The sequence below is a fragment of the Erinaceus europaeus genome, chromosome 6, assembly GCF_950295315.1.
Source record: "Erinaceus europaeus chromosome 6, mEriEur2.1, whole genome shotgun sequence".
NCBI lineage: Eukaryota > Metazoa > Chordata > Mammalia > Eulipotyphla > Erinaceidae > Erinaceus > Erinaceus europaeus.
This window is the reverse complement of record NC_080167.1, coordinates 69,839,777-69,866,360: the sequence shown is the minus strand read 5'-3', so window position 1 is coordinate 69,866,360 and position 26,584 is coordinate 69,839,777. Positions and strand designations below refer to the sequence as shown.

Below are 26,584 nucleotides of genomic sequence, written 5' to 3'. Positions count from 1 at the left end.
GGCCCCTTTTACATTTCATGCTTGCATAGTTGTTTCTGGTTTTTGTTTTTTGTTTGTTTTTTGTTTGCACTGTTCAGCTCAGGGTTTTGAAGCCTCAGGCATGAGAGTTTTTCTTTCCTTTTGCTTTTAACGTTTCTATGTCTGTATATTTAAAAAATCGATTTCTTATGGATACCATGTGTTAGACCTTCCTTTATTATCATCCAGCTGGGCAATCTCTGTGTAATTATTGGTAGGGCTAGGCTTAAATCAACTGTCATCCTATTTACCACTTGTTTCATCTGTTTTCTTGTTTTCTGGGTTAATTGAGTCCTTTCTGTCTCCCACCGGCTAACGTCTTATACTTCTTTATTTTATTTTAGTTTTTTTTTTTCCTGTCTGAGCTTCATGCTTGTGTGATTCCATAACTTCCAGTAGACTCCCCCCGCCCACCCACCCCAGATAGAAGAGGAGAGAAGAGAAGGACAGAGACAGAAAGAGGAGCGACACCATGGCACCTCCACCTCTCGGGACGCTTCCCCTCTGTGTGGGGCCGCCATGTGGTGGCTGAAGGCCTGAACCCAGGCCTCCTGGTTTACCTACTTGATGCTGTCAGGTCTATGGTACATGTCTTCAAGTATACCCTCAAATGATATTATACCATTTTTTAAAAAATATTTATAAAATGGAAATACTGACAAGATCATAGGATAAGAGATGTTCGGCATAAGGATCCCGGTTCCAGCCCCCAGTTCCCCCTCTGCATGGGGGGGGTCGCTTCACAAGTGATGAAGCAGGTCTGCAGGTGTCTGTCTTTCTCTCCCCCTCTCTGTCTTCCCCTCCTCTCTCCATTTCTCTCTGTCCTATCCAACAACGACGACATCAATAACAACATCAGTAACTACAACAACAATAAAAAACTACAAGGGCAACAAAAGGGAATAAATAAATTTTTAAGAAATTTTTAAAAAGAGATATTAGGGCATCAGGTGGTAGTGCAGCAGGTTAAGCACAGTTGGCGCTAAGCTCAAGGACCAGCGTAAGGATCCCAGTTCAAGCCCCTGGTTCCCATTTCTCTCCATTTCTCTCTGTCCTATCCAATAACGACAACATCAATTACAACAACAATAAAAAACAACAAGGGCAACAGAAGGGAAAATAAATAAATAATTTTTTTAAAAAAGAGATATTATACCATTTCTACAATAATGTAAGACTTTTCTTTTTTAAAAATTATTTATTCCCTTTTGTTGGCTTTGTTGCAATTATTATTGTTGTCATCATTGTTGGATAAGACAGAGAGAAATGGAGAGAGGAGGGGAAGACAGAGGGGGAGAGAAAGACAGACACCTGCAGACCTGCTTCACCGCCTGTGAATCGACCCTCCTGCAGGTGGGGAGCCGGGGGCTCGAACTGAGATCCTTACACTGGTCCTTGCACTTTGCACAGGGTTCTTCTTTTAAAAAATATTGTGGGAGTCGGGTGGTGGCGCAGTGGGTTAAGCGCATGTGGCACAAAGCGCAGGGACCGGAGTAAGGATCCCAGTTCGAGCCCCTGGCTCCCCACCTGCAGGGGAGTCGCTTCACAAGTGGTGAAGCAGGGCTGCAGGTGTCTGTCTTTCTCTCCTTCTCTCTGTCTTCCCCTCCTCTCTCCATTTCTCTCTGTCCTATCCAACAACAACGACATTAATAACCACAACAATGTTAAACAACAAGGGCAACAAAAGGAAAATAAATAAATAAATAAAAAATAAAAAAAAAGATAAAAAATATTGTATTCACTTATGGGATAGAGACAGAAAATTCAAGAGGGAAGGGGGAGATAGAGAGGGAGAAAGAGAGAGATGCCTACAGCATCATCACTCCTGAAGCTTCTTCCCTACCAGTGGGGACCAAGGGCTTGAACCCGGGCCTTGTGCCTTATAATGTGTACCCTCAACTGGGAGCTCCACCACCCGGACCCCTAATGTAAAATTTCCTTCTTTCTTTTTTAAAAAAAGTTCTTGTCTTTATTATAATCTATTGGATAGAAATAGCCAGTAATCAAGAGGGAAAGGGGTGACAGAGAGGGAGAGAGACAGAGAAACACCTGTAGCCCCAGTTCACCGCTTGCAAAGCTTTCCCCCTGCAGGTGGGGACTGGGGGCTTGAACCCGGGTCCTTGTGCATTGTAACACGTTCAGTCAACCAGGTGCACCACCACCCAGGCCCTAGGCTTTCCAACAGTATACTACCAAGCTCTTTCTGGCCAGTCAGCTTGAGTAGCCCACAGAGCCCTGTGAGATATGAGGCTGCACATCTTGGACCCCGCATGGCTGCTCTGGACCCTTCCTCAAGGAGTCTCACTCTGTGCTTGAGCCAAAGGTCTGAGCGAGACCGGGTGCAGATGCCTCACTCCTGCTCTGCCTAGCTTCTTCCTCACTGGTCTCAGCTCTCAAGTTTCACCTGCCTCATCCTCCTTGACTCAGCTCTATCTGCTGGGCTACCAAGTGCTTGCTCCTTGAGCCTCCACCTGGTCCCAGGAGGAAATCTCAAGAGGGGCTCAGCAGTTGAGGACCCGAGTTAGGTCACCACATGGGAGCATCTCCAGGGGAGAAGTTTCACAAGCATTCAAGCACTGTGGTGCTATCTCTCCTTCTCTCTTTCCCTCTGTTTGTCTCTTTCTCTCACCCTCTATCTAGAGGAAAGAAAAGACAGTGGAATCCTGCAGGCACTGAGCTCCAGAAAGAACTGTGGCAGGAAAGGGAAAGGGAAGAAAGCTCCCCATCGATGTGATCTGGGGTCCATATTCAGCATAGGAGCCTATGTAACCTCTGCATCCCTGTAGGTCTGAGCTCGGATTCTGTGGTCATGAGTAGGAACGTTCCAGGCTGCCCTGGAGCCCCGCTTCCCCAGAGCCCTGCCCCACTAGGGAAAGAGAGAGGCAGACTGGGAGTATGGATCCACCTGTCAACACCCATGTTCAGTGGGGAAGCAATTACAGAAGCCAGACCTTCCACCTTCTGCATCCCACAATGACCCTGGGTCCATGCTCCCAGAGGGATAGAGAATAGGAAAGCTATCAGGGGAGGGGATGGGATAGGCAGTTCTGGTGGTGGGAACTGTGTGGAGTTGTACCCCTCTTACCCTATGGTCTTGTTAGTGTTTCCTTTTTATAAATAAAAATTAAAAGAAGAAGAAGGAGAAGCAAGAAGGAGGAGGAGGAGCAGGAGAAGGAGAAGGAGAAGAAGAAGAAGAAGAAGAAGGAGAAGAAGAGAGAAGAAGAAAGGAGGAGGAGGAGAAGAAGAAGAAGGAGAAGAAAAGGAAGAAGGAAGCTCAGGACAATCACAGGCCTGCCCTCATGAGTCTCCTTCCCTCAGCACCTCCTGCATTTTCTGCTGTTCAGTGTCCGAGATCAGTAATGTCCTCTGTGTCCTCTGGGATCCCATTGCTGTTCACAGAAGGACAGATCTAGTAACCAGCTACTGCTTCATGCCCAGGAGCAGTTGTCTCCTCTTTGATGGGCTTTCTGTCCCTTACAGCTTTTCTCGTACACGTGTCTCCATAATCTCTCTTATCGTTGCCGTAGGGCTCACTGACGTCAGTAAATCCGTGTTTATCCTTTTCTGCTTAGGATGACTTCCCTCAGTGGGTAACTGTGCTTGGAGACACAGGGCTTACAGCATGTCTAGACTTACAGGAGTTTTCCCAGCTTGGCTATTGTTTATTTAACTGAATATTCTAGTAATAACCACATTTTAAAATAAATTGGCATTGAACATTCATCATTTCCTATGTCAACTTTAAAAAATATATTTATTTATTCCCTTTTGTTGCCCTTGTTTTTATTGTTGTTGTTATTGATGTTGTTGTTGTTGGACAGGACAGAAAAATGGAGAGAAGAGGGGAAGACAGAGAGGGGGAGAGAAAGATAGACACCTGCAGACGGGTGAAGCGCCTCCCCTGCAGGTGGGGAGCCGGGGGCTCGAACCAGGATCCTTACGCCATTTTTTGTGCTTTGCGCCACGTGCGCTTAACCCACAGCGCCACCGCTTAACTCCCCTCCTATGTCAACTTTTAAGCTGAATAAAAATATGAAAGAGGGGGGCTGGGCGGTGGTGTACCAGGTTAAGTGCATATAATACAAACCATAAGGACCCCTGCAACAATCCTGGTTCGAACCCCCGACTCCCTGCCTGGGGGGAGGGGGTCACTTCACAAGCGATGAAGTAGGGCTGCAGGTGTCTCTCTGTGTCTCTCCCTCTACATTCCCCTCCTCTCTCAATCTCTGTCCTATCGAATAAAATGGGAAAAATGACCACTAGGAGCAGTGGATTCTTAGTGCAGGCACTGAGCCCCAGCAATAACCCCGGAGGCAAGAAAATCAATAAAATATGTTGTTTTCGCTGGACTGGCTTCACGGGCGGGTAACAGATGACCAGGGACTCATGGTTGAGCTGTAGGCAGTATCTCTTTATTCATGCAGGACGCAGCACAATCTAAGCCGAGCTAAGCTAAACTCTACTAAAACGAACAATGTTGTCTTTATATATACTTCCCAAGTAGGGCGGGAACAGGATGTGACATAGAGAGGGTGGAGAGAAAAATGACTGGTGAAAATCAGAGTGTGACAAGGAGAGGGGGCAGAGCAAAAACATATCATGAAACAGTGGGGATTGAACCAATGCCCTGGAGGGTGGGTGGTGCTTGTTAACAGCGGTTATGTATAACATCATTGCAAGACTGGCCAGCTCCTCATGGGGCGCGAGCGCTTCCACATTACCATCATCATCTCTGGCATTATGCTATTCCACTGCAGAATACTGTGCCCCAGTATGGTTCCGTAGCCCCCACGTCCACTTGGTCGATTCCAAATTATATTCCTCCATGAGGATAATTTCTGGAACCATCCATTCCACCCCGGTTCCATGGCTGCCAGTTCTCAGCAACATCGCCCCGCCAGATATTCGTTGGGATGCGGCATCATCTAAGTTCATTTCCCACGTCTACGCTCGACCGGACCTGCCAATATACGCAGATATCTTCGCCCACCCTGTCCAATGCTTGACATCTCGTCACCCAATCTGGTCCCCTACGCCTACACTGAACTTCTCTGTTCCAGACTCTTGGAAACAGAGTTGGCAGTCAGCTGAGGTCAAGAACAAACACCTCATCACAGACCCCTGCGAGCATCAACCCGGCTTTGACCTAGCACGTTATGATTGGGCCCTCCTCAATCGCTATCGAACAGGCCATGGCCGGTGCGCCACTATGTTCCATCGCTGGGGAGCCAGAGACGACCCGAACTGCCCCTGCGGCTCCAGACAGACTATGACCCACATAGTCAACGACTGCCACCTCTCCAGATTCAAAGGAGGTCTCGAAACTTTACATCAGGCTCAACCTGACGCTGTTGACTGGCTATGGAAGAAGGGCAAACGCTAGAAGAAGAAGCGGTTATGTAAATAGAATGAAGTGGTAATGTAAATAGAATAGTGTTAAGCAGGGGGGATTTAAACCAAATGAAACAGAAGGGGTTTTTAAAAGCATATCAACAAAAATAAAATTATGAACGATGAGAAATATAGCACACGCCCCGCTCCGCCACGAGCTCCTGGTCTCTCTCCCGTGTGGCTGAGTGAGCAGCAGCCCAGGTTGGCTCCGGTGGGGTTCTCTCCCACCCAGAGAGCACGTGCCCGGGAAGAAACAGCCTCACGCTAGCCCGGCACTGGAGACGCCTCGTAGTCTGCCTGTGAATGCTGATCGGCCATGCCCTTTAATTCCTAGGACGTGGCTCCTGTGCCTGCCTGTCGAGGGGAGGATGTAGACGAGAAGGTGCGAGCGAAGGAGCCGGGGGCCTGGGATTCAGAGTGGGCAGTGACAGGGCTGGAGCTGGCTGTGCAGACAGGTATGTACCCTTCCTTCCTCCTTCCTAGGACAGGGGCTTTGCGATGCCAGCGCCAGGCCCTCCTTCCTAGAGCGTCCTGGAGAAACCAAGCCCCGTTTGCTGGCGTTGTGAGAATCCTTCCCCCGTCTCCTTATAGACCACGTATATCAAGTTTAGACATTTGGAAAATAATCTTTAGTGGAGAAGAAATCTTCAGTTGGGGAAAATGCTCAAGTATTTTGATGATGAAGAAACACTCACAGATTCAACTTCAGCCCAGCCCTGGGCAGAGGTTGGTAGCCAACTGAGGTAGCCTGTTTGCACAGGGCCCTGTCTGGGATAAGCTGTCTTCAACCTCTCCTAACTCTAAGAACTCCTGTAATGGGAACAGGAAAAGATCTTAGGAAAAGATCAGCATAGGAAGCACTCACCTCGGATGTCTTAACATACTGAAAAAAAAAAGACCACCAAGCCCAGGAACTGGTGTGTTGAGTCAGTTTTGGTACCTCTGCATATCACTGTAGTTTAAAAAAATGTTAATTGGAAGGGGCCGGGTGGTGGCACACCCAGTGAAATGCACATAGTACTAAGCACAAGGACCCGTACAAGGATCTGGGTTCGAGCCCCCGGCTCCCCACCCACAGGAGGAGTCACTTCACAAGCAGTGAAGCAGGTCTGCAGGTGTCTGTCTTTCTCCCCCCTCTCTCTGTCTTCCCCTCCTCTCTCCATTTCTCTCTGTCCTAGCCAACAACGAAGACATCAGTAACAGCACCAATAATTACAACAACAATAAAACAAGGGCAACAAAAGGGAAATAATTAAAAAATGGATTCATTTATTAGAGAGAGCCTTCTTAAGGCGGAGAGAATTGGTGGATTTTTGTGGTGGAACCCACATGTCAGTGTCTGAGTGGAACTTCTCCCAGACACCCAGAGACTGTGGCTGTCTCAGGCTTCAGCTTTGACTCCACAGACCAAGGATCTCCTCAGGGGAGCAGCGATGTGGCCCTGCGTTCCCCTTCGCTCATGGCAAAGTGCTCCCCTCTGGAGCTGGAGCACGACCTCAGTGTTCCTGCAAGTCTGGTCTGAGACACTTGGTACTTTTTTTTTTTTTTTTTAAGTAGTAGCCATCCTTCACTGCTCGTGGAGATTTCTGACAATATCGGGGCATAGTTCTGTAAAGGGTAGGAATTCCACTCCGAGTGGAATTTGTAGGTGTAGTCACAGGTGACAGAGAGATATAGGTAGCAATCCATCTTGGAATTCTTCATATATATATATATATATATATATATATATATATATATATAATTTATTTTTGAATCCAGGGTTATCGCTGGGGCTCTGTGCCTGCACTAGAAATCCACTTCTCCTGGAGGCTGTTTTTGTTTCCCTTTTGTTGTCCTTATTGTTTATTGTTGTTGTTATTGCTGTCATTGCTGTTGGACAGGACAGAGAGAAATGGAGAGAAGAGGGCAAGATGGGGAAAGATGGACAGCTGCAGACCTGCTTCACTGCTTGTGAAGTGACGTCCCGTCCCCCCCCCCCGCCCCCGCAGGTGGGGATCTGGGGGCTTGAACCATGATCTTTGCGCCATTCCTTGTGCTTTGTGCCATGTGCGCTTAACCCACTGTGGTACCTCCTGGCCCCCCTTTTAAAAATGTATATTTATTTATTATTGGTTAGAGACAGAGAGAAATTGAGTTGGGTGGGAAGACAGAGAGACACCTGTAGCCCTGCTTCATCACTCCTGAAGCTTTCCCCCTGCAGGTGGAGACTAGGGGCTTGAACCTGGGTCCTTGTGCACTGTAATGTGAGCACTTAACCACGTGCAGCACTGCCTGGCCCCTCGGTTGTTGGCATTCTTCAACCATTATCACAAGGTGACTGAAATCACTCAGGTGTTCTAAACCTGTTCTTTTTGACTGTTTACCTTCCTGGGCTATGCGTCTCTCAAGGGTAATATATCCTAGAACTCTATCTTATCTATTTTGGATCCCCAAGGTACTTGGCTTGGATGTGTTCTATCAATAAACGGATGACTTAACATTGGTCAAGGTCGAGTGGCTGTCAAAGTAAAGACGCCCCTCGTAGCTGATCACATTGTGGACTACTTACCACTGGCTAAGAGAAGAAGACAGTATGGGGGCAAAGTCCCTGGGAAAACCAAGAGACAGGAGCTTCACCTTAGTGAAGCTCCAACTGACAGAGGGTCCTGGCTACCCCCACCTGCCACCTTATGGACAGAGGTTGGTCACCTGACTCGGGACACTGACTGATACTTTATGCAGCTCCACCTTCCTCTCTCTCTTTTCATAAGACTGTAGTAGCAGGTTCCGTGGAAAATCAGATATTTTCTGTGTTCTAGGAGATGATTCAGGGATCTTTGCAAATGAGTAATTTATATTTTATGGATATGAGTGTGGCTGGTATGAGGTTATAATTATGTCCCGTTAGCTTCTACTAAGGTAGCTTGTTGTAAATTAATTATCACTGTTGTTTTTAGTGTCTCCCACTTGTATGATTCCACTGCTCTCTGGTGAACTCTCTCTTCTTTTTTTCTTTTTTTTTTTTTCCAGATGGAAGGGGAGAGCTAGAGAGGGAGGCAAGAGCTCACCGCACTCACTGTTGCTGTTGTGTGTGGTGTTCCCAAGTAGTGACTGGGGTGTCGAACCTGTACCCTCGTGCATGGTGGCATGCGCATCTCTCTCTGTCTAGCCCTCTCTTGTTCTCATTAAACTGATGATAAAACACTGCAGTTATTTAACACCTGTGAGTGGATATTACCATACGCCACGCTCCAGCGACTGGACACTTATTTTCATGTAGTGCATAGATTACAAACCAGCAATCCAGACAGTGAGGTGAGCCTCCTCCCAGCTGCCAGCCATCTGGTCACCCACAGACAAAGTGGAAGTGAACAGGGCCATTCACTGACGTGCCCTGCTACCCCAGTCAACACTTCCCTGGGAATGAAGGCAATTCGGGCTGCTTTCAGGAAGTGTGTTGCTTAAGTCTTCTTATAACCTACCCATCTCTGGGGGACTGTGATTCTTTCAGACATTCCCTTTGCATTTCATTTCTCACTCTGGTCAACATCAGCCTTTCTCTGCTGGCCATTTGTCCAGGGCACACGGTACTTATCCTGATAAATGCCCTGGATACCTAGTCCACAGCCTGTGGGGGAGGTGGGCCACAGGAGACTCTTCATGCCTGAAGTCCCCATGTCCCAGGTTCAATCCCAACACCATCCTAAGCCAGAGCTGAGCAGCTGCATCTCACTAAAATAAAAACAGATGCTTCAAAACATACAGAGGACTTTTTTAAAAAAAATTTATTATCTTTATTTATTGGATAGAGACAACCAGAAATCACGAGGGAAGGGGGTGATAGAGAGGGAGAGAGACAGAGAGACATCTGCAGCCCTATTTTACCACTCATAGAGCTTTCCCCCTGCAGGTGGGGACCAGAGGCTCGAACCCGGGTGCTTGCACATTGTAATACATGCGCTTAACCAGGTGTGCCACCACCCAGCCCCGCAGAGGACTTTTAAAAGTAATGCATAGTGGATGCAGAAACTCTACTGTGAGAGGAGGACAGCACAGGCTTTAAAAAAAAAATAATAATAGTAAAGGCTAGGCATCCAAAGTCCAACAAAATATTGTTTCACACGTGCTTTTCAGCCCTGCCCTGGGGAGATCAAGGCACGTCATCTTCCTGGGCCTCAGTTCCCTTGTGTGTACGATGAAGAAGGTGTGGAGGACAGCATCATGCACATACAGAAACACTTCATCTTTACTTATTTATTTTTATTGCCACCAGGGTTATGTTCCAGCAGGACCAATCCACTGCTCCTGATGGTGGTGATTATTATTATTATTTTCCTTTCTACTTTATTTGACAGGACAGAGAGAAATTGAGAAGGGAGTGGGAGGAAGAGGCAGAGAAACACCTGCAGAACTGTTCCACCCTTTCCCCCTTGCAGATGGGGCTCGAACCTGGGTCCCCAGCACATGATGTTATGTGCTCTTAACCTGATACACCGCTTCCCACTCTCCATAAAACACTCTCAGGCCCGAGGCTCCAGGTTTAATCCCCAGCAGGACTATAAGACAGAGCTGAGTAGGTCTCTGGTATCATAGTAAAATAAAGATATTTTTAAATGATTTTCTGAAAAATCACACAGCTAGGACCCTGACACTCACGCTCCATCTCTAGCAGTGGGGTCTTCCCTGGAGATGAGAGGTGCATACTTTGTCTCTCTGCATCCTTTCTCCGTATTAAAAAAGAATACTTTTAAAAAATAAAATATCTGGGGGCCGGGCGGTAGTGCAGTGGGTTAAGCACAAGCACAAGAACCCGTGCAAGGATCCCAGTTCGAGCCCCCAGCTTCCCACCTGCGGTAAGGGGCGTGTTTCTCCCCCTTTCTGTCCTCCCCTCCTCTCTCAATTTCTCTCTGCCCTATCCAATAATGACAACAGCAGCAACAATAACAGTAACAGCAACAGCAATGGAAAAAAGATGGCCTCCAGGAGCAGTGATAATCCTGGAGGCAGAAATATATATGTGATGAAGCCGCCACTTAGAAAAGTTAGAAACATAGAAAACACAAGTAGAACCTGAACTGGAGTTGGTGTACTGCAGCAAAGTAAAAGACTCTGGGGTGGGTGGGTGGGGAGAATACAGATCCAAGAAGGATGACAGAGGACCTAGTGGGGGTTGTATTGTTATATGGGAAACTGGGAAATGTTATGCATGTACAAACTATTGTATTTACTGTTGAATGTAAAACATTAATTCCCCAATAAAGAAATTAAAACAAAAAAAAAAAAAAGAAAAAGAAAAAAGAAAAATTAGAAACAGGCTGAGGGCATGGATCCACCCACCAATGCCCATGTCCAGTGGAAAAGCAATTACAGAAGCCAGACCTCCCACTTTCTGCATCCCATAAAGAATTTTGGTCCATATTCCCAGAGGAGGAGAAATGTTAGGGGAAGATGAACAGAGGACTCTGAACTCCAACTCCATCAGGACCTGGAGAAAGAAGAGGAAAAAAAAAAAAAAGGACACTCGGAAGTAGTTAACAGGTATAGTTGTAACTCAGAAAGGAAGAGGAGGCAGGACCACAGGGAAAAAAAAGGGGGGGAGAATATATATAAATATAGACAGTTCTAGAAATAATAGTCCACCCATATCTGTGTCCTTGGGAGAACCACTGCAGTTTCCAATGGAGGGAATGGGGACACGGAACTCTGGTGGTGGGAACGGTCGGGAATTGTCAGAACATCGTAAACCACTATTAAATCACTAAAAACAAAAAAATTAAAATGATTCTTAAAAAAAGAAAGAAAGAAAGACGAAGCTGGTTGCACCATGCTCCTCTTCTGTGTCCGGGACACTGACCCTCGGCCCGTCTCCCCACCCCCTTGAACCCTGGGCCAGGTCCCCCCCCCAACGCGGGGACAAGAGGCCGGTGCCCCCGGTGACCGCGCAGCCCGGGTGCGAGGAGCCGCCCGGCTCGGACCCCCGGTCCCCGGAGCGCGCGCCGCCCCCTGCCCCGCCCGGCCCTCTGTCCGTCTGTCCGTCGTTCCGTCCCTCCGCGGCGGCGCTTCTGCTTCCAGGGCAGCGGGGCGGGGCTGCGGGCGGGGCTGCGGGCGGGAGCGCGGTCGGTCGGTGGGTCGGGCGGGCGGGGCGGCGCTCAGCATCCTCGCGGCCTCCGCGCCTCGGCGCCCCGACCGGGGCCGCGCCCACGCCCGCCGCCCGCCCGGCCTGCGAGCCGGAGCCGGAGCCGGAGCCTCTGCCCAGCCGAACCCGGAGCCGGAGCCGGAGCCGGAGCCTCTGCCCAGCCGGGAACCGGAGCCGGAGCCGGAGCCTCTGCCCAGCTGGGAACCGGGAACCGGGAACCGGAGCCGGAGCCTCTGCCCAGCCGAACCCGGAGCCGGAGCCTGAGCCTCTGCCCAGGCCGCCGAGTCGAACCCGGGAACCGGAGCCTCTGCCCAGGCCGCCCAGCCGAACCCGGGAACCGGGAACCAGAAACCGGAGCCGGAGCCTCTGCTCAGGCCGCCCAGCCGGGAACCGGGAGCCGGAGCCTCTGCCCAGGCCGCCACCACCGAGCCGAACCCCGTGCCGCAGCTCGGAACCCAGGGTCCGGAGCCGTAGCCGGGACTCGGACCCCGAGCCGGAGCCTCTGTCCAGGCCGCCCAACCGGGAACCGGGAACCGGGAACCGGGAACCGGGAACCGGGAGCCGGAGCCGGAGCCTGGGGGCCGGGCCCGACCGGGAAGCGGGGGAGGCGGCCTGCGCCATGGCCGCGGCGGGCTGAGCCGGGTTCGGGGGCCGCCGTCTCGCCGCCCCGCCCGCCGGGCCCCCGCCGCTCGTCCCCGCCGCCGCCCATGGCGAGGCCCCGCCGCCGCCGCCGCTGCTGCAGCTGCTGACCGGGCCCCGCCGCCCGCCCCGTCCATCCTCGTCCTCCCCGTCCGCCCCGTCCATCCTCATCCTCCCCGTCCAGCCCCGTCCAGCCCCGTCCATCCTCGTCCTCCCCGTCCGCCCCGTCCATCCTCGTCCTCCCCGTCCATCCTCATCCTCCCCGTCCGCCCCGTCCACCCCGTCCAGCCCCGTCCATCCTCATCCTCTCTGTCCTCCCCGTCCATCCTCATCCTCCTCATCCACCCCGTCCAGCCCCGTCCATCCTCATCCTCCCCGTCCGCCCCGTCCGCCCCGTCCACCCCGTCCATCCTCATCCTCCCCGTCCGCCCTGTCCTCCCCGTCCATCCTCATCCTCCCCGTCCAGCCCCTCCCGCCCCGTCCAGCCCCGTCCCCGCGGCCATGGGCAACACCACCTCGTGCTGCGTGTCGGCCAGCCCCAAGCTCCACCGCAATGCGCACTCGCGCCTGGAGTCCTACCGGCCCGACACTGACCTGAGCCGCGACGACACGGGCTGCAACCTGCAGCACATCAGCGACCGCGAGAACATCGACGGTGAGCACACCCGGCACCCTGCCACCCAGCAGCCCGGGACCCCAGCCTGGGGACCCGGCACCCAGCACCCTGCCACCCAGCACCCCGGAGTCCCAGCCTGGGGACCCGGCACCCGGCACCCTGCCACCCAGCACCCCGGGGACCCCAGCCTAGGGACCTGGCATCCTGCCACCCAGCACCCCGAGACCCCAGCCTGGGAACCTGGCACCCGGCACCCTGCCACCCAGCACCCTGGGACCCCAGCCTGGGGACCCGGCACCCTGCCACCCAGAACCCCAGGGCCCCTGGCTGGGAACCCGGCACCTGGCACCCTGCCACCCAGCACCCCGGAGTCCCAGCCTGGGAACCCGGCACCCAGCACCCTGCCACCCAGGGTCACCCTAACCAGGGATCTGATACCCCAGCACCCCACTACCCAGGTACCCTGATACTCTATTCCCCCCCCTGCGGGGCCCCCTTGGCACCGGGGATTCCAGGGACCCCTGGCCACTCCCTGGCGTGGGTGGTGGGGACACTGGGTGGCCGTGTGGCCTATGAGTGTGGGCCTGGCGGGGGGGCTGGGCTGGGCGCCTGGTCAGAGGTGGCCACAGGGGCTCTGGGGACAGCAGGCTGGGGCTCCTTGGAAACTTGCCAGTTGACCCCATTTTGCCTTCCCCCTCCAACATTTTTGGTTAAACATTAAAAGAGGAAAAAAAAAAAAAGGAATGGTGGAAATTGGGGTGGAGTCAGGCCGGTTTGCCTAAAGGCTTCATACGTATATAATTTTATTTATTTTTCCCTTTGGAATCTTATCAGAATGGTGTTCAGAGCCAACTTTGGTTAAGTTGCTCCTTTTTATTTATTTGTTTTTTTTTTTTTTTGCTGGGGAGCTGGATTTCTGATTGACCTGTTTGACTTTTGGTTTGGACTCAGGTGTGTGAAGGAAGTTATTAAAGAACTTCCTCGCCGTCCGGGGACAGCATTAGCTTTGTGTGTCCGAAGCACATTTGTTAGTGCCCTACGTTGGAAAGGCCTTTCGATCCTAACCCGCAGATCTTCTCTGACAAGAGTTGAACTGATCGGACGTGTGTGTTTCATGAATTGATCTGACCCGTCAACTTGAGGGTTGAGCTTGTCTCCAGTTTGGAGAGCCAAGTTGAACCTCGACAGGAGAAAAAGACTTTTCTCACTCACTGTTTGGCCTCCCTTACGTTCTTCTCGAGAGTGCTTTTACCTCATCAGGACAGGGACTTGAGTGGGTGCGTACCCATGTTTAAGAGGAGCGATGTCCCATCTGGTCTGGCGGTACGTGATGGTTCCAGAGGACATTCCCAGTGTTACCTGCACTTCAGATGGTCTGTGGACTAATCTCGGCCATGTTTTATTTTGAAACTTATACACCTAGAGGCCTCCAGGTGGATTCGATGCTAGGTCTGCCTTGGTCGCTGTTCTCCAAGTTCCTGAGTGGAGTGTTAGGGTTCACATTCACTTGGTTAAGTTTTGTATTAGAAAGGAAGGAAGGGAGGAAAAAGGAAGGAAAGGAAAGGGAGGGTGAGTCCACAGTGGAGAGTCACTACCAAGTCCTACACAACACTGCAGGCACAAGCATTTGGAATTCATTTCTCTTTATCTTGTTCACTGCTAAAGAGGCTGTTTTAAATAATGGATGAAAAGTCCAAGGAAAAAGGGAGTTTCCCAGTTCTCAGAGCCAGGCCTCAGGTATTCTGTTATTGACGGTGTTGGGGAACAAGGAAAAAAAATTGTAATCAGCTATCTGACCTTAAGGCTTAGAAGAAATAGTATTGTGGGTTCTCTCAAAGCAAAGCTCTGTCATCAGTTCTTTTTAAGGACACATCTGGAAGATTGCCAACTCTTAGGAGGTTCAGGATGGTTTCTGTTACTCTAGAACACTTTAAGAGAATTGCAGTTTATATGATGGGTTTAAAGTGGGAGGTATTGTGGTCTGGGAGGTGGTACAGGGGATAAAGCACTGGACTGTCAAGCACTAGGTCCTGAGTTCAGTCCCCAGCAGGACAGAATACCAGAGTGATACCTCCTCCTCCTCCTTCTTCTTTCTCTCTCTCTCCCTGCTTATCTTTTTCATGAACAAATAATGCTGACCTTCTTCATCAACAAATAAATAAAATATATTCAAATTAGAAATACAAACTCACCTTTTAGACTTTGTTCTCTCCATTTTCCAAATTAATTAAACAATACTTCTAGGACTCCCCTTGCTAGTGGTTCTCCGTTAAGCCAAAAACCCAGGGCTAGGCCTTGGCAGTAAGGAAGTAATTCTGAGACTCAGCATGGTTGAGAATTGCTGACTGGTTAGGTCTTTGAATTGTTACCTGTTTTCCAAGGGGTATTTCTTCAGCAGAAATTTTAATCGATGTCAGAGGCTGGAAGAAAAGATGTCAGCTAAATAGCCCACAGATATTAGATATACAACTATGCATTTTGATTCCTGGATTTTATTGCTTATTTGGTGATTAGAAAGACTTAAAGGTTTGAAAGTGACATTTTAAACTTTGTCTCAGAATTTCTTGACTCACCATGCAACGAAAGCTGAGCCTTTCAAATGTCGTCTTACATCCTGGAAGGCATCGTAGACAACCACAGTTAAAAGCTTTAGAGGAGTTCAAGTGGCTTCTGGGATCAGTCGGTCTCTGAATCACAGAGATAGGACTGGTCTGTGTCTCTTTTCTCTCTGCCCAAACACACAGCATTTGTCTGGAGAATTTCAGTGACTGACTGGAGTGGTTAGGCTTCCATGACACCTGCTGGCAACATGCCCTGTTTTGTCATTCCACGATACTTAACAATTTTGTAATTTCAGATACGATTTCTGATAACACCACTAATAAGTAACAAAAACATCCCCCCCCCCCCCCGTAATCATAGTGTTTGCGACCCTTAAGTAAGGTTTATAATGTGTCAGATGCTGCTCTGTGTTTCTGACTCCTGTTCCTTCAGTCCTCAGAATAACCCCAAGAGGATCACTTGAGGACAGATAAGTGAGACAGAGCAGAAGTGACCTGGCCGGTGTCATACAGCCAGTAAATGAGATGGATGGAGCTTGACTGTCCCCCGGACTCTGGCTAGTCCGCAGCTGGCTTCTGGTGTTAGGGATGTCCTAATAGGTGGCCTCGCCTGCCTTCAGATCGAGTTGTTGCGAGAGAGAGAGAGAGAGAGAGAGAGAGAGAGAGAGGGCATTGCTTCTATGTGTGATAGACTGGAGTTCCCCATCTTATCTGTGAGAGGAGAAGAGAAGAGCTGGGGGCTAGAGAGAGTTTAAAGATTCCACGAGACCAAATCTGGATGCCCGTGACATTGGTTTGATAGTGCCAGTTCTGGGCTGTGACCAGAGTGCTTGATAGCAACCTCATCCTTTGTAGATGAGCAGCTATTCTCCACCTCCTCTCTTTCTTCTCCTCCTTCCCTCCCTCCCCCCTTTCCCTTTTCCCCTTTCTCATTGAGATCTTTTTATTTCTCACCGCTTCATTACGACACCCACAAAGGAACATCAAGCACCAGACCTCAGACTGAGATGTTTGGACTTCAGATTCTGTAGGGTGGATGAGTAGTCTCTTCCAAGCCCAGAGAAGCTTTCTTCCCTGTTACTTTGTCCCAGAGCTGGGTTGCCTGTCCTTCCCCATCACATTGAGATGGTGTCTGAAGTCACAAGTTGTGTCCACACTGAGGTCCGTAGGCACTAAGTTTCCCTGTCTGAGAGCCAGGAAGATAGCTTCTCAGAATGACACATGCAGTGACTCGAAGGTGTAGTTATCTTCTGGCAAGGATGGGTTGGGGTTCACCAAGATGGTCCTGGGGTGCCCCACATCCCTCAGGACCTCTAAGAACTGAAGAACAGAGCAAGATGAACGTTCCGGCAAGCGCCCATCATCCCCTCAAGGGCAGAATACACCCGGAGACTAGGCCCGGCCGAACAGAGAGAGGCTTCTCCAGGATGACCACGGGCGGGCGGTCACCGTGGAGGCCAAGGGACCTCAGCTGGGAGCAGTGGCTTGAGTCTGGGGCCACCATCTCCAGGTGGGAGTCCAGGACTCCACTCAGACCCAGGTCTGGGTGCTGGAGGGTGGCTGCCCTCTTCTCCAGCACAACTCCCAGCCGGAGAGCTGTCTTCTCCGAGGGAACTCCCTCAGCTGAGTGGCATGGGGGACCGGGTCAGAGGTGCCAAGTGTGATTCTGATTTTTTTTCAAATATTTATTTATTATTTATTCCCTTTTGTTGCCCTTGTTTTATTGTAGTTATGATTGATGTTGTTGGCTAGGACAGAGAGAAATGGAGAGAGGAGGGGAAGACAGAGAGGGGGAGAGAAAGACAGACACCTGCAGACCTGCTTCACCGCCTGTGAAGCGACTCCCCTGCAGGTGGGGAGCCGGGGGCTCGAACCAGGATCCTTAGCCGGGTCCTGCGCGTCGCGCCACGTGCGCTTAACCCGCTGCGCCACCGCCCGGCTCCCCCAAGTGTGCTTCTGAAGGGTGTGCTGAATGACTGAGAGGTCCACCGAGGGCGAGTGAAGGCTCCGGAGCAGCTGGTCCAGACGGCCCTGGAGGGAGGGCGTCTCCAGAGAGGGAGCTTCTGCAGGGCGCCTGTGGCCGTGCTCTCCGTCCCGCTCACCCGCCGACATTCTAGTTGCTTTGTGGACGCAAAGGGCAGGTCTCTGCAGACTGCCCACCTTGCCCAGAGTGGGAGCCAACGTGTTCAGGGGAGGGGATGTGCCGGTGTCCCGTCCTTCCATCCCTCCGTCCGACGTGCCCCCAGCTCTGCTCTCTCTGGCTGGCGTGTGCTCAGAGCTGCGGTGCCGTGCGTTTGAATCCCCCCTCCGCAGCCAAGAGAAGCTGGGACCCCGAGTCGCCCATCCTCACCGACTGATGAGTGGGTATTCTAGGCGGTACCAGGAGGGCACCGGGAGCTTCGAGCTGGTGCAGAGCCCAGCCTCTGAGCACAGAAGCCCCAGTGGCGAGCTCACCGGCAGCGGGTTTGCAGCAGACGTGCCTCTCATCGCGTAGTGTCTGTCGCCTCCCTGTCTTTTTTGTTTTTTTTTTATAATTTATTTCTTTATTGGGACGCCTCCCTGTCTTGCCTGTCTCGCGAAGCACCCCACCCACAGTGCGGGACCCCACCGCGAGCACTGGGTGGGTGCGTGGAAAAGCTCTCCCTCCAATAACGGGGCCCACGCAGACTGCACATACCCCGGGGTAGACTCTGACACCGTCTTGTTTTTCTTGTTGTTGTTGTTGTTTTTCTTCTCTGACTTCTTCAAAGCACAAGGCATGTAGAAATGTCCCCGATCACATGAAAGCAACTGCTTGACTTTGCCAAGGGGACTCGACCACAGCGGCCCCAGGCAAGTTATGGGGGGTGGTGGTGGGTGTTTGTGCCTGTTTCTTTCCGGAAAGAGTCTGACTGGGCTCATAGTCGCAGAGTGCTGTGGAAAGATAGATCTGAACCACCTCCCCGCTGCCTTTCCGGGTCACTTATGTTGGTTGCAGTAGTTTCTGATGATTCTCCTCCTGTATTTAGTCTCTTAGGGCTTTCTTTTTTTTTGCCGCCCACTAGCTTGGAGCAAAAGAAGAGATGTAATAGGAAAGTGGAATTTTGGTCTGACAACACACCATTTGAGAAATCCCTCAGATTAGCAAGATTTTGCCTGAAACACTCTTATTCTTTTAGAAGTTCAGTGGTTATTAATTATTATTATTGCCATTAGAGTCAGATCTGGGCTTGGTGGCTTGCATAGTGACTCAGGCATTCCTAGTGTTTTTTTTTTTTTGTTTTTGTTTTTTTTACCAGAGCACTGCTCAGTTCTTGTTTATGGTGGAGTGGGGGATTGAACCTGGAGCCCCAGGCATGAGAATCTCTTTGCATAACCATTGTGCTATCTACCCCTACCTCGGTCATTTTCCTTATAAAGCGTGACAGAGAGCCAGAGAAAGAGAGACACCTGCAGTACTGCTCTGCCCTTTGTGAGACTTCCCCTCCCCTTCCCCCCGCAGGTGGGGAGCCGGGGCCTTGCCTGTGGGCCCTCGAGCATGGCTGACATGCGCCTGCTGCCTGCCCCCTGAGAGTCACTTGAGATCATTCCTGGGCTTGGGAAAACGCCAAGCTCCCAAGGTGTCGACATTCCCAGCGCCTTCCCAGGTCTCAGCACTGGAGTGGAAAAGCAAATCATCTTCTTTCTGCATCTTTGTCGGAATACTGATTTTGTGTACATGACTTTTGGCTGTGTAAGAAAATCTTCATTTTTTGGTTTCTGTTTCCTAGAATGACTCAAAAAGTGAAACAGAAAATGCAGTTCTGAAAAGGTAATTGGAAAGTGTTCAGACGCTGGCAATCTGTGGACTGTGTCAAGTCTCACATGTTTTTCTTCTTTCTTCCCCCCCCCCCCCCCCCCCCGGGGTTATCACTGGTGCCTGCACTATGAATCTACTGCTCCCGGAGGCCACTTTCTTCCATTTTGTTGCCCTGGTTGTTTATCACTGTTGTTGTTGCTGTTAGATAGGACAGAGAGAAATCGAGAGAGGAGGGGAAGACTGAGGGGGAGAGCAAGACAGACACCTGCGGACCTGCCTCACCTGCAGGTGGGGAGCCGGGGCCTCCAACCGGGATCCTCACGCCAGTCTTGGCACTGCTTCTCGCCACGTGCACTTAACCCGCTGTGCTGCTGCCTGGCCCCCCTCCCGTGGTTTTTATACCACAATAAAGTGATTTTACTGCTCCTTATATAAGTGACAGGGGGCCCGTGACTTTATGTCCTGGGCCCTTGCTTTGTGACCTTTGTCCCCGACTCAGTACAGTGGAGTTCCCTTGGCGGGTCAGGAAAGATGGTGAGAGACGGAGCAGCCTCCGAAAACATGTCAGCTGGCTCCTGGCACCGAGATTCCTGCCGGCACACACTAGGGATGATTGTTAGCGACTACTGTAGCCACAGCCTGGCCCGCCTGCTTCAGAGAATCTTGGCTGGCTGGTGAAATGTGAGGCTTCTGTTCCAGACACCTCTGATTACAGACCTGCCGACTGACTCTGAGGAGGGTGAACGGGGGACACCCTGCAGGGAGTGACAGGCAGGCGAAACTGCATTGCCAGGCTGAACGTAGCGTCAGCAGAACATTCTAGAGGCGAGTTCTGTTCCTGGTGGGCAAAATGGGAAAGGAGAGAAGAGAGGGAGGGATGGAGGGAGGGAGAGGCGGTTTTAATAATATTTGGTTGACTTCATATTCTTACTCTGTAACTTGAGCATTGATCAGAGGAATAACTCAAGTAGATACATTGAGAAGTTTGTCTTTTTCTCCGTAGATAAAGCTTACCTCTCTATCCGTAGATAAAGCTTACATTAGACGAAGCCACGGCTTTCTCTTTCTGTTAGTTGACTGTACTTAGTCCTCCGAGTCTGGCTCTGGCTGTCCTTCAGACCGTCTCTGGCACACGGTGCTTGCTGCTCAAGCCAGCTTCAAGGATTTCAGTGTCGATTCCTCAAAGATTGCTACGGTTTATGACATTCTTTTATTTGTTTCTGTGGATACTCTTGTTTTTCTAGTCTTTCTTCCCCCCATCAATGAATGATGAATTACTATTTTTATGTCACCTTTTGCTCTCACCTTTCATCAATAAAAAGAGCTTATATAGGGGGTCGGGCGGTAGCGCAGCGGGTAAGTGCATGTGGCGCAAAGTGCAAGGACTGGCGTAAGGATCACAGCTGCAGGCGAGTCGCTTCGCAGATGGTGAAGCAGGCCTGCAGGTGTCTGTCTTCCTCTCCCCCTCTCTGTCTTCCCCTCCTCTCTCGATTTCTCTCTGTCCTATCCAACAACAATGACAACAATAATAGTAACAACACCAATAAACAAGGGCAACAAAAGGGAAAAAATAGCCTCCAGGAGCAGTAGATTCGTAGTGCAGGCACCGAGCCCCAGGAATAACCCTGGAGGCAAAAAAGAAACCGTGAAAAGAAAGTAGAAAACACAGAGAAATGGACCATTAGTTCCTGCCCCTGGATGGCAGATAACACAGTTAAAACGGGCATCCTACTCCAAGCAACGTCCTCACTACGGGACCCTCATCAGAGCCCACACTGGCAGGGCCGTCTTCAGGAAAATAGAGCAGACCACTGCGAGGTGCGTGAGCGCTGAAGGATTCTGCGTAGTCAGTAACCTGGAAAAAAAAATGAAGAGGAATGAAGGCGTCACACTCTCTGACTTCAAACTGGTACCAAGGCATGTGGCCGCGGGCCGAGTGGTGGCTCACATGACGGTGTGTGGGGACCTGGGCTCAAGCCCCCTGACCTCCACCTGCAGGGCCAGGGAGGGGGAGGAAGCTTTGAGAGAAGGGAAGCAGGTCTGCAGGTGTCCCTCTGCCTCTATCCTTCTGTCTCTCTCCTCAATTTCTCTCTGTGTCTGTCTAATAAAATAAAAACAAAGAGATGCAGTTAAAACCTGTTGGGGCTGGAAATAAAACTAGACGCAGGGGAGTCAGGCGGTAGCGCAGTGGGTTAAGCGCAGATGGCGCAAAGCGCAGGGACCGGCGTCAGGATCCCGGTTAAAGGCCCCGGCTCCCCACCTGCAGGGGGTCTGCTTCACAAGCGGTGAAACAGGTCTGCAGGTGTCTGTCTTTCTCTCCCCCCTCTCTGTCTTCCCCTCCTCTCCAAATTCTCTCTGTCCTAGCCAACGACAGCAGCAGCAACAACAATAATAATAACCACAACAGTGATTAAAAAAAAAAAAAGACTTTCCTTGCCCAAGCCTGAGCTGGCAGTGTGGGTTTCCTGAAATTTGTAGAGAGTCAAGTCTTGATTTATAACTTGCCTAGTGGAAGAAGGTGCGGGGAGGGGGGGGTGAAGAAAAGAAAAGGCCGTGATGTCATGTTGCTGTCGGCCCTGGCCTCTAAGAACACGTGGACGACCGCACTAGCGCAGATGTGTCTACGGACACGGACACGGACAGGGCGACTGAGAAGCCTGATGCCTGCAGGAGGCTGCCGGCCGGTCACAGGTCAGAACGAAGTCGTCCTGCGAGAATGCGGCTTCTCGTTGTTTTGGGGGAGAGAGAGAGAGGAGCTGGGTCGACCGGGCTTGCACCACACAACTGGAAAGGCTGCGGGAAGGGGGACAGGGAGACGGAGTGACAGCTGGGGCTGCTTCTTCTGCTCCCTGTGTGCGCACAGAGCCGGGGCCGCCTCTCCTCGCTCGCATGGCACATGGCAACGGGCGAGATGAACTGGAGATCAGGTCGCAACCGGACCCAGGCGATCCATCTGCTCTGCGTCCCCGAGGCCCTCGGAAGTGTAAGGAAGGTGCCGTCAGGCTGCACCCAAAACTGATGACCAGGCCCGGTACACAGCCTTCCCCTGCAGTGACAGAGTCCAGGGACGGCCTATCCACACTCAGGCGCAGTGTGTCCCCTGCCCTCTCAGGTGTTTCGTTCAGTTGCAATCTGTTTAGAAGGTATGATCGCACGGAATGGAAATCTGGCAAAACGTACTACTCTGTCTTACTTACATAGAGAGGGTTACGAAGCTTCTGGGAGCCAGACAGGGAACATGGAGCAAAAAGTTGTGATTATGGAATATTTAGATTTTTTTAAAAAATTTATTTTCCCCTTTTGTTGCCCTTGTTTTTAATTGTTGTGGTTATTATTGTTGTTGTTGTTGTCGTTGTTGGATAGGACAGAGAAATGGAGAAAGGAGGGGAAGACAGAGGGGGAGAGAAAGACAGACACCTGCAGACCTGCTTCAACGCCTGTGAAGCTTCCTCCCTGCAGGTGGGGAGCCAGGGGCTCGAACCGGGATCCTTACACCGGTCCTTGTGCTTTGTGCCATGGACACTTAACGTGCTTCCCTACCGCCTGACTCCTAGAATATTTTCAATTTTTTTTTTTTTGGTGAGCAGCTAACTCATATAAGGGGGTATTTATACAATAAAGACCAGTGTCCTTGGATTAATTAAATCTCTTAAGAGCTACTATCCCCCTTACCGTCTTCAGTCTGACAGCTTCACGGGGCTCTTCCTTGTGTTGGGTGTTGGCAGCTGAGTCTGGCCCGCCCAGGTGGGAGTGACATGGGTCTGGGTTAGCCGCGCCGGTCTGCTTGTTTCTGGATGAGTGAACACCTCAATCTCCTTGGCGGGCGTCAGTCTGAGACACGGGGGAACCTGATGCTGTGGCCAAGAGTTGACTTCCTTCCTCCCACTGAGTTTTTTCTGTAGTACCTTACAGGTTTCTCGTTTTTGCTCTATTCTGAACGCTGCTTTAAGTGAGATCAGTCTGTGGGGTTCAGCGGCTGAAGAAGCGTTCTTTTAAAACATTAAAAAAAATATCTGGGAGTCAGGCAGTAGCACAGTGGGTTAAGCGCATGTGGCGCAAAGCACAAGGACCAGCATAAGGATCCTGGTTCGAGCCCCCGGTTCCCCACCTGCAGGGGAGTCGCTTCACAGGCGGTGAAGCAGGTCTGCAGGTGTCTGTCTTTCTCTCCCCCTCTCTGTCTTCCCCTCCTCTCTCCATTTCTCTTTGTCCTATCCAACAATGACGATATCAATAACAACAGTAATAACTACAATGACAATAAAAAGACAACAAATGCAACAAAAGGGAAAATAAATAAATAAAATTACAAAAAAAATAAAAAATATCTTAACTTTATGTACTGGATAGTAACAGCCAGAAATTGAGAGTGAAAGGGGGTGGCAGGAAGAGAGACAGACGCCTGCAGACCTGCTTCACCACTCGCAGAGCTTTCCCCCTGCAGGTGGGGACCGGGGGCTTGAAGCTGGGTCCTTGGGCACTGTAACATGCGTGTGTTCAACCAGGTGCACCGCCCCACCACCCGTCCTATCCCCACGTCCAAAGAGATAATTAAAAAATATATATTTATTTATTCCCTTTTGTTGTCTTGTCGTTTTATTGTAGTTATTATTGTTGTTGTTATTGATGTCGTCGTTGTTGGATAGGACAGAGAGAAATGGAGAGAGGAGGGGAAGGCAGAGAGGGGGAGAGAAAGACAGACACCTGCAGACCTGCTTCACCGCCTGTGAAGAGACTCCCCTGCAGGTGGGGAGCCGGGGGCTCGAACTGGGATCCTTACACCTGTCCTTGCATTTTGTGCCATGTGCGCTTAACCTGCTGCACTACTGCCCGACTCCCCCAGAGATAATTTTTAAGGAATTATTTTTATTTTTTTAATTTTTTATTTATTGATTGGATAGAGACAGCCAGAAATCGATAGGGAAGGGAGGGATAGAGAGGGAGAGAGACAGAGAGACACCTGCAGCCCTGCCTCACCACTTGTGAAGCTTTCCCCCTGCAGGTGGGGACTGGTGGCTCGAACCCAGGTCCTTGCGCACTGTAACGTGCGCTCAACCAGGTGCGCCACCACCTGGCCTGTAAAGAATGTTTTATTTGCTTACTTATTCTGGATATAGACAGAGAACTTGAGAGGGAAGGAGGAACTGGAGAGAGAGAGAGATAGAGGAGAGAGAGAGAGAGAGACAGAAACCTGCAGCCCTGCTTCACTGCTCTTGAAGCTTCTCCCTGCAGGTGGGGACCGGGGACTTGATCCCAGGTCCTTGTAACACGTAGCTCAGCCAGGTGCATCCCCCCGCCGTGCTAATTGTATAAGTGGGATTTTGACTTGCGAGAGAGAGCGAGATTGTGAGCAGAACGCTCCTGCCGCCAGTCAGTTTGGAGTCAGCAGGTGCTCCAGTCCCTTGCAGTGTGGAGGTGTCTACAGCGCTTTCTCCTCAGCCATGGAGAAATGGTTAGAGGCCAGCCGGCAAGTAGGCCAGGCTGGCTGGAAGGTGTGCATTTGCCTTCACTTGGGGGGGCGAGGGGGGCTCTGGGGCCTTCGGGGACCCTGACCCGCCCCAGGCAGTGAGCGAGCACATGGGCCGTCTTTCTGCAAACCTGTGTACTTGGTGTTTAAGGCCACCAGTAAGCTTTGGGCCCTGGGTGCTTCATCTTGCTCACACTGTTTCCTCACAGCTCTGGGGGCCGGGGGTGGGGTAGATGCCCCCCTGGGACTGCAGGAGGTCGCACAGTTTCTGGGGCTCCCGGGTCCCAGAGACAAGCGAGCCCAGTTCACTGTCCACTCCGGTGAGGGCGGACGTGGCAGGGAGGGCCCCGTCTCCCGGGGTCCAAGCCGGGGGGGGGGGGGGGGGGGTGGGGGGGTGGGGGGTGGTGCTGCCTGCTGCCTGGGCCTCTCACATGGGCTCTGGCCTCCCGTGAGCCTGAGCTGGCAAGAAGAAGAAGTTTTTTAAATGAGTGGACTAAACAGAAGTGTGTGTGTGTGTGTGTGTGTGTGTGTGTGTGTGTGTGTGTAGGGGGATTTATTTTATTGTTATTTAGACATTTGGCAAAGTTCTGTGATCTGAAAAAAAGCCATGGGAACATGACTTGTTTCAACGTGACTGGCTCTCCATTGAAACTGAGTTCATCATAATAGGCTTTTTTTTTCTTTTCTTCTTCTTCTTTTTTTTTTTTGCTAGAAACGGCAGTTTCCACAAACCATGTCAGTGTCGTTAGGTGAGGAGACACTGGGCTGAGTTCCAGGCTCTTGCTGGGTGCTGGGAAAACAAAGATCGATATGGTGTGGACGTTGTCCTTGAGGACGCGGTGACCTATTAAGAGAGACAGATCTGCAAATACGGGATCGCTGGGCAGGGGCGGGGAAGACGAGGCGGAGATGGTCCTGCTGCAGGGTAGCTGCCAAGACGGGTGCCCGGGAAGGGGGGCTTGGGGGGCCTCTGGGGTGCAGGTTGATCTTGAAGTCAGTCATTCGCTGCTTGGTGTCTTAGCCGCCGAGCCCCTTGGCTGATGACTACGGCCCTGTGGGCGACCGACCGTGCGTTCCCAGAAGCTTCACCGAGGAGGGAACGGAGGGACGGACGGCGGACAGCACCTTGTCTCGCATCTGCATTCGGAAAACCGTCGGCTCAGAGTCGGTTCCGTGGGACAGAAGCCACGTCTTCAGAACTGGAAAAGCAGCACGTTCTTGTCTTGCGGCCGTGGGACCGTCCCCGGGACTGTCGCCCAGGCCCACAGAGAGCCTCCCCGGATGGGCAGAGCCGCGGTGCTGCCGGGCCCCAGGCCTCCAGGGTGATCGCTGGGGCTCGGTGCCTGCACTACGATGCCACTGCTCCTGGAGGCCGGTTCTCCCCCATTTTTGTTGCCCTTGTTATTGTTGTTGCTATTGTTGTTGGCTAGGACAGAGAGAAGTGGAGAGAGGAGGGGAAGACGGGGGAGATGGAAAGACAGACACCTGCAGACCTGCTTCACCGCTTGTGTAGCAACCCCCCCCCCCTGCAGGTGGGGAGCCGGGGGCTCGAACTGGCATCCTTATGGCCGCCGGTCTTTGAGCTTCCGCTTAACCTGCTGCGCTACTGCCCGGCCCCCTCACTGGCTTTTCTTTAATGTGATGTCTGTTTGAGGGTGCGCCTTGAAGGACTGCGTTAGTTATCAGACTGGATAAGGGATTGTCCCCACAATCAGCAGGTTCCAGAGCACACTTGGAAATATTTTTAAAATCCTTAATTCGGTTTTCCTAAAGGTTTCTCAAGGACACTACCCCCAAAATGAATTGATGTGGGGGTGGGCTGGTTGTAGATAGCGTCATGGTTCTGCACGGAGACTCTCATGCCTGAGGCTCCAAAGTCCCAGGTTCAGTTCCCCTCGCCACCATCAACCAGAGCTGAGCAGTACTCTGGTAAACCGACAAAGAAAGAAACCAATGGATAGTCAATAAATGGATGTGGGTAAAACTCAAATTAGGGGAA

General features: G+C 51.3%; 2 protein-coding genes across 2 annotated transcripts in view; both read left to right on the top strand.

The window, feature by feature from the left end:
• CREM (cAMP responsive element modulator) overlaps nt 1–8,600 on the top strand; it is a 134,178-nt gene extending 125,578 nt beyond the window's left edge. The window contains exons 10-11 of the transcript XR_009550291.1: nt 5,744–5,864; nt 8,422–8,600. The gene's annotated coding sequence lies outside the window, so the exon portion shown is untranslated. The remainder of the gene's footprint in view (nt 1–5,743; nt 5,865–8,421) is intronic.
• A 3,975-nt stretch (nt 8,601–12,575) lies between these two features.
• The window catches only part of CCNY (cyclin Y), a 101,551-nt gene continuing 87,542 nt past the window's right edge, over nt 12,576–26,584 (top strand). The window contains exon 1 of the mRNA XM_007523992.3: nt 12,576–12,821. Coding sequence (XP_007524054.1) covers nt 12,668–12,821 — 154 coding nt within the window. The 5' untranslated portion in view covers nt 12,576–12,667. The remainder of the gene's footprint in view (nt 12,822–26,584) is intronic.